Source organism: Marmota marmota, unplaced genomic scaffold (genome assembly GCF_001458135.2).
Source record: "Marmota marmota marmota unplaced genomic scaffold, marMar, whole genome shotgun sequence".
In the NCBI taxonomy this organism is placed as follows: domain Eukaryota; kingdom Metazoa; phylum Chordata; class Mammalia; order Rodentia; family Sciuridae; genus Marmota; species Marmota marmota.
This window is the reverse complement of record NW_025999862.1, coordinates 8,757,819-8,765,830: the sequence shown is the minus strand read 5'-3', so window position 1 is coordinate 8,765,830 and position 8,012 is coordinate 8,757,819. Positions and strand designations below refer to the sequence as shown.

Sequence of the window (8,012 nt, the reverse complement as noted above, 5' to 3'; positions counted from 1 at the left end):
GGCTTTATGCCTGACCTCCCAGGCTGCAAACATCTCCAATAGACCCCACTGTTAAAGAAAATAAACCAAAAAGAAAAACTCTAGAAAATAATACTAATAGGAATGGTCCTGAAAAATTGTCCTACTTTTCATTAAGACATTTAATCTTTGCCATGTTCCAAATGCTATACATTATTGTTTTCTATTATTACCGGAAAGAAGTGTTAGAAATATTCTGTTTGTTCAGATTATTTTATTCAATACAGAGGTTAAGGAATAAGGGCAAACACTAATGTGCATATTATCAACTAGCACCAAATCCTTAGAATATTTAAGAAAAGTATCTATAGTGGAAGCTAGTTATATACTTAAAAAAGTCAAACAATCTAAAATAGAATATACTAAATGCAAAATGACTAATCCTGAGAAATTCCTCTAAAATTCTAAATAAAACTAATATAGATGGTTTATGCAGGAAAATTGGATCTTAAGGGAAAATATCTGATATAATTAAGCAAGAATTAAAAAGAAGAAAAGAAAGAAAGGAAAGGGGAAAAGATAGGGAGGGAGACATTCCAGGCAAAAAGCATATACTACAGGACTGAAGTAGAAATGCAGCAGGCATAATGAAGGAACCGTGTTGGAGCAGATGGTGTATATAAACCAGTGCTCTTCAAATTATGTTTTGATGAGCCCCCACATGGGCTGGTCAGCAAGCAAGTGAGGCAGCCAGCCACTGAAGTCTTCAGGCAAGGCTTGGCTGCAGGTGTATTAAAAAGACTGATCATCAGACAGTGGACACAGGACTGGGCTGGAAACTATCCAGTAAGTCAGATGAGATGGCATGAGCCCAAGTAAAAATAAGTATTGGCCACAAGATTGAAAATAAAGCAGGAAGGATGGATGCATGTACTCTGACCAAGGAAGAACCAACAAGACTAAGTTGCAGATTAGATGAATTTATCTGCCAAGGGAAGCCTGAGACAAAGACCTTTACAAAAGAATGATAGAAAGAAGCATCTCATGTTGCATTTAAATCTGGTGGCACTAGATTATTTGAGAATATGGAAGATAATACCTTGAGTGTGCCCATGTTCTCAAGAGAAACACAAACTGGATTGAAATAATGAACTTGAAAATGTAAAATAGAACTCTGATGGCTTACTTATGGGATTATACCTAACATCAACCGTGAGGATGAACACAGAGTTGCCCTGGGAACCGAGTTCTTGTTTAGATCTTGGGTAGTTATTTTCTTATAAAGTCTAAACTGAAACATTTTGGGGCTGGGTGTGGGAGGGGGGGACCAGGCGTAAAGTTTAACTGAAAAGTCCTGAGCTCTGTGGCACAGCTAAAATTCCTATTGACAGAGAGTGGGAGTTGGTGCTTCTGTGGCATTTCCAGGGTAGTCTTGTTAGGTAAGACAGAATTGTTAGTGATGGGCTTCTAGTTGCTAAGGATAAAATCTGCAACCGAGGACTTAGTATTCCTCCTCTGACCTGGTGACACAAGCCATAAACCAAATGATAAGGAAGTCACCAGAAATTTACTGCCCTCACCTTCCTCAAGTAAATCCTATAAATGAACTAAAAATAGAGATTTAAGTATTTATTCAGTGTAAGAAAGACTTTATCATATGAATAAATACAAATATTTATTCAATATGAAGGGTCACAAATATACTATATATGTTATATACTGATGTGTGTCCTCCTGAAATTCATGTGTTGGTATCATAACCCCTGTTCCTCATTCATGTGTGGAAGTTTTAACTCCCTGTACCTCAGAAAGTGTCTGATTTGGGTCTTCAAAGAGGTGGTTAAGTTAAAATGGCATATTTGAAATAGGTCTTAATCCAATATGATTGTGTCCTTATAAGAAGAAATTAAAACACACAGATTTAAGAGGCAACTGTGTGAGGACAGAGCTAGAAGACTGCGAGCCAAAGAAAGAGTCCTTAGAAGACACAAAACCTACCAGCACCTTGATCTTGGGCTTCTAGCCTACAGAACTGTGAAAAAACAAATTTCCATTGTTTAAGTCCCCTGGAGTGTAATATTTTGTAATGGTAGCCCTAGCATTTTGGCAAATTCATAACCAAAATGGAAAGATAATAACATCTACAAAATTAACATGTAAATAAACAAAAGAAGGACCTAGAATCAACAACCCTCCAGTAGCAGTGAGCATACCTAGCATCCAGATATTGGTTTCAAATACCATTCTTAATAAAAAGTACTGGGGCTCTTTGGGGACATGACTGATTGTAGGAATAGGACAAGAAATATACAAAATGAACCTAGAGCATCATGTTGTGCCAGAAAATAATGAAGTATTCAAGAAAATCTCACAAAAATAGACAATGTCAAATGAACATAGGAGCTAACTGAAAGCTTTCCCAATAGCCAATGCTTTGAGCAACAAAATGAAGTGGTACTCGGCTAGGGATGTGGCTCACTGGTAGATTGTTTGCCTCACGTGCAGGAAGCCCTGGGTTCAATCCCCAGCACCACAATGAATAAATAAATAAAGTGGTATTGGATTATAATTCAGCATGTAAGATAAATATTAATGAGTTCATACTGATAAATAAACATTGAATAAACAAATAACTGAGAGAGTATAGACAAGTGTCTAGTACAGAAAAATTCCAAATAACTTATGTAGACACTCTGCCATCAGTGAGGTAGAGTATAATTCCCACTCACACATGGGTTGTACATGGTGACTTCTTTCAAAAGGGTACAGTATGGAAAGTAGGAGAAAAAGAGTAACTCTACAGTGGCAAAATCTGACAAAACACTGCCTCAGCAAAGTGGTCCGGGTTAACAGTAACAGTCATGAGTTATGTTATAACTGTACCCTTGACATAAAGCGATAGCAATGACACTTGATTTTTGTGGCCTTCCCAGAAACTCATACCTCCATCTGATCATGAGACGAACAAAAACCAAATTCAAATAGAGAAGAATTCTATATATACTTGATCAGTATTCCTCAAAACTTTCAAAGTGATCAGAAATAAGGAAATTTTGTGAAAATTACATCTAAGGGAACGCTAAGGCATCTAAATGTAAGGTGCTATACTTCCTACTATACAATTCAGAAAAAGGCTACTCTGTAAAAACTAAGGAAATCTAATGTAAGTGTGGATTGTAGTTCCTGTGTCACTATGACAAATATACCATACCAATGTATGATGTTAGTAGTAAGGGAAACTGAGTATGGGGTATACGGGAATTATCTGTACTATCTTCCCAACTTTTCTGTATAACTTGTTCTAAAACAGAATAAACCAAAAATAGACAAAAATATATCACTCTGCAACAACAGTCTAGTATACACTTGAAAGAAATTCAAACTTAACAGTATCCAGAAATGCTTATTAAAACAGTTCTAAGGGCCAGGTGATGGTGGCACATGCCTATAATCCCACCTACTTAGGAGGCTAAGGTATGAGGATCACAAGAGTAAGGCCAGTCTAGGTCTTAATCTCAAAGAAAAAGGGCTGGGAATGTAGCTCAGTGATAGAGCACTTGCCTACTATGAGTTAAGGCCCTGGGTTCAATCCTCAGTACAGGGGGAGAGGGTACAGTTTTAATTTGTTTTTCTTATTTAGCTGGCAAATCTTTGGTTGTTTTTGTTTCATTTTGTTTTTTCTTTTTTAAAAATATTTATTTATTTGTTTGCTTATTTATTTATTTATTTTTGGTGCTTGGGATTGAACCCAGGGCCTTGTGCATGTAAGGCAAGCACTCTACCAGCTGAGCTATATCCCCAGTCCCTTCTTTTTTTAAAATAAAACGTTTGATTTATAACATAGGAATGTAAAACAGAACAGCTTCCCTGGGAGATATTTCAGTAGTAGGTAAAATATATGTATACTTTTTAAAGCAGTAATATCACAACCAGGAATGAAATGTCAATGATCAGAAAAATGCTTTTCACAGTATTATGTTCAATAGCAAAATCTTGGGGATTAACCAGAATCCTATAAACTCAGGATTGTGAGAATCTCAAAGTACAAGGCAATGCAGATATTAAGAATAATACTGATGAGCTGGGCACCCGTGGCGCATACCTCTAATCTTAGTGGCTGGAGAGGATGAGGCAGGAGGATCGCAAATTCAAAGCCAGCCTCAGCAAAAGCGAGGTGCTAAGCAATTGAGTGAGACCCCATCTATAAATAAAATACAAAATAGGGCTGGGGATGTGGCTCAGTGTTCAAGTGCCCCTGAGTTTAATCCCCAGTTACACCCCCCCGCCCCAAAAAAGAATAATACTGGAGGACAAAAAATGCTATATTACAGGAAAATGCCAGTTGTAAGCTATGTCATAACATTTTTCTATCCATCTATCCATTTGTGTATATCTCTTAGACCAGGGAATTAATGATCTGAATAAGTGACACTAAATTCAGTCCTATTAGTTATTTGAAGTCTTTTATAAATACTTATAGAGGTATTTTAATGTATATGGTAATTAATATATCAAGTGTTGTTTCACAGCTCTTTCATAATTAGAAGCCAGTATCATGATCAAGTTTTCATCTCCACAAACTGTGTGTGTGTGTATGTGTGTTTATGTTTTAGGTTTACTATATACAGATAGAGTGGGATTTGCATATGATAAAATATAGTATGTGGTTATTTATGACTGGTAGGATTGAACAATTTTTAATTTACTTTCATGGATTTTCTACATTTTCCAAATGTAATTCAAAGGACCATAGAATATGTTTTTGTATTGCAAAACAAGATTTAAAAGTCAGTTTTTTAAAAAAAAATAAATCTTTCATTCCACGAAACTGGTATCCAAAATATTGAAATATCTTTTTGTTTAAAAAAACATATTTTGACTTTGCTTTTCTAAGTGGATTTAGTTTATACACATAGTTGCCTTCATGCAAATTTACAGTTATAAGTTTACTAAAATACTTTTTTTCTATTAGGTTAATTTTCTTGATTAGCTTTTTGTTAAAAGCGTTGTTGCAACCAGACACGCTTGTTGGGACATGTCTACAGTTCCTGCCATTCAGGAAGTTGAAACAGGAGGTTGTCAAGTTGGAGACCAGCCTCTGAAACTTAGTGACCCTGTCTCAAAATAAAAAATAAAAAGGGTAGGGGTTTTAGCTCAGTGGTAAAGTGCCTGGGTTTGATTCCCAGTAGTGGGGGTGGAGAAGGTGTAGCCCCTGATAGAGCACTTGCCTAGCATGGATGAGGCCCTGGATTAGACTCTCATAACCATAAAATAAAATAGAAGCATTGTTGTGTTTAATTAGTCTTCTCCTTTTTTATTTTTAGACTGGTGTTTGGAATGCTTTATCCTGCATATTATTCATACAAAACTGTGAAAACAAAAAACGTGAAGGAGTATGTAAGTATAGTTTTATGAGTGATTATTTCTCAATTTATCAATGATGCAAAGCATTGTAAAAATTACTGTTCTTTTAGAAACAGCTGGAATAATATGTTGGGTGAAACTGATGTAAATGATTAAAAACTAGCTTTGACAACAACTCCAAAGTGGATCTTAAAAAATAGTTCACTGTTAGTTGGCATCTAAAGAAATATGCTGTTCCCATGATGAGTAATTGGATAGTTCTTAATATAGTCTGTAAATTCCAGTATAATAAGGGTTTGGGGATTTTTTGTTTGTTTGACTTTTGGGGGGAGGGTTGTGGCTTTTCTATCCTTGTAAATTTATAGGTGCACTGAGAATATCTTTCTTTTCCATGCAAAATTCTTTTCCTCTTTCATAGGCCTTTTAACACTTTCTAATTGATTTAAGTATGCAGATATTCTATCACTACTAACAACTGCAATCTTTTTTCTTCTTGAATTGTGCTGTATTTATAATGATTTTGTTTTTAATCCTCAATATTTTTTATTTCAGTTTACTCTTTCCTATTCCTGATTTTTGTTGTTGTTTATTCATTTTCTTTAAGTTCTGCTCTTTCCCAGCCTTAACCATACTGTTTAATAGAAAATGGCCTTTCTCCCATATGAATCCTTGGCATGGTTTACCATGTTTGATGGAGTGAAATTTCAGAGAAAATTTTCTTATTCTGAATGTTGCCTACAAATAGAATTGAATAATCTGTGACCTTTTGTGACTAGCTTCTTTCACTTAGCATATGTTTTCAAGGTTCATCCATGTCTTAGTGTGTATCAGTGTTTCATTCTTCTTTGTAGCTAAACAATATCCCATTGTATTGATAAATGAAAAACACATTTTGTTTATTCATCTATTGACAGACATTGGAATTGTTCTGTTTTGCCTATTATGAATAGAGCTGCTTATGTATAAGAATTTGAGTACCTGTTTTTTAACTCTTTCACATATATAGCCGTAGTTCTTTGTAAAGAATCTCAAACAGAAGTCTTGTCATCCAACCCATCAAATGATCAGAATTCAGATCATAATTATTCTATATTTTGGGTTTTAGGGAAGAAGCAATAGACCTTTATAACTAACCTATTCTACTGAACTGTTACTGACATTTTTTTCTCTTTATGTGAAACTAATTTTTGTAATGAACTATATTTTACTAATCGATTCAAATAGTGGAATAAATTTAGCAGAGGTAAAGAACTTAGTTGAACGGTGAAGTTTTTCTATCCTTATATAGATTTCTTGAATTTAGAATTAGTGAAATCACCTTAAAAGATGGAACCACATTAAGTTCTAGTCATTTAAATTCATCTTATAGGGCTGAGGTTGTAACTCAGTGGTAGAACACTTGCCCAGCACTTGTGAGGCACTGGGTTCGATCCTCAGCACCACATTAAAAATAAACAAATAAAATATTATAAACAAATAAAATATTATGTCCATGTACAACTAAAAAAAATTAATAGATAAATTTCTCTTAAAAAGTACTTGAAGAATGTATTTTAACATATAATAAATATTTCAAGAATTATTTTATAACACAGACCTGTATTAGTTTTTTAGAAGCCAGCACTTAGTTTCATTAACAATGCTTCTCAGGCTGCCTATTGGGAAAGACCAGTTTTGTTTTGCTTTTTCCAAGAAGTCATTGACCAATGTTTTTGAAAAATAAAATAAAATAACTAGTAATTAGAAAAAATGAAATAAAAAAACGTGAAATACAACCCAGATTTTTTTATTACTCATTTCAATAGACATGAAATTACTATCAATTTTTATACTTTAGCAATGTAGTAATACTTCACATCCTTGCACAATTCCCTAGACAATACTCTGCCCTACTATGAAATAATTTAATTGGAATTCTGTTTTGAATGGTTAAAAACAAGAATTTCCCACCATTTCTAAACACCATGAAAATATGAATAGTGGAGTATACAATTGACTAATGCTTACTGAAAGTGAATCGTTTCCTATTTGGTTTACTTTTTGTTTGATTTGGTTTGGTTGGTTGGTGGGTTTGAATTTTTTATTTTGTTTATTTGTTTTTTGTTTTTCAGTACTGGGGATTGAACCTAGGCCTTGTGCATGCTAGGCAAGCACATTGCCTCTGAGCTACATCCCTACCCTACCTCTCCCTATTTGGAATATTTTTGATGCTATTATTAAATGAGATCTTTATCTGATTAGTTGTACAGTTGAAGTACAGGGTAATATGCCTCTCAACAGTGTTACCTATAAAGCATTCCAGAGACCCAAGATATGCAACAATTGGTGTGACTTTGTGTACATACTTGTATTTAAGATACTCTCTTGTGTCCTCTTCCAAATTTGCTTGATTTTTATTGGGGAAAATGTTGAAGTATAAGTTGAAAGTGACGTTTGGCTCAGAGGCTCTTATCAGCAGATAAGAAATATTACCCCCTAAAGTAAAAATAAAAGGGAAAGGGAAAGAAGGAAGCAATAAGAAATATGAAAGTATTGGAGACGGGAAGATGGCGGCGAGGGGAGTGCATTACCCCCGTGTGCTGCTTCACTGTGTGGGAGTATGACAAGTCAGGACGGCTAAAGGATATCTTGTTAGGAATTTCCAGCAATAGTGGGGTGCTCCGGAACCTGGAGGAAGGATTTCCATCGCA

General features: G+C 34.8%; 1 protein-coding gene across 1 annotated transcript in view; it reads left to right on the top strand.

The window, feature by feature from the left end:
* Positions 1-5,214: 5,214 nt before the first annotated feature.
* Reep3 (receptor accessory protein 3) overlaps positions 5,215-8,012 on the top strand; it is a 48,360-nt gene continuing 45,562 nt past the window's right edge. Inside the window, exon 1 of the mRNA XM_015500591.2 lies at positions 5,215-5,355. Coding sequence (XP_015356077.1) covers positions 5,296-5,355 — 60 coding nt within the window. The 5' untranslated portion in view covers positions 5,215-5,295. The remainder of the gene's footprint in view (positions 5,356-8,012) is intronic.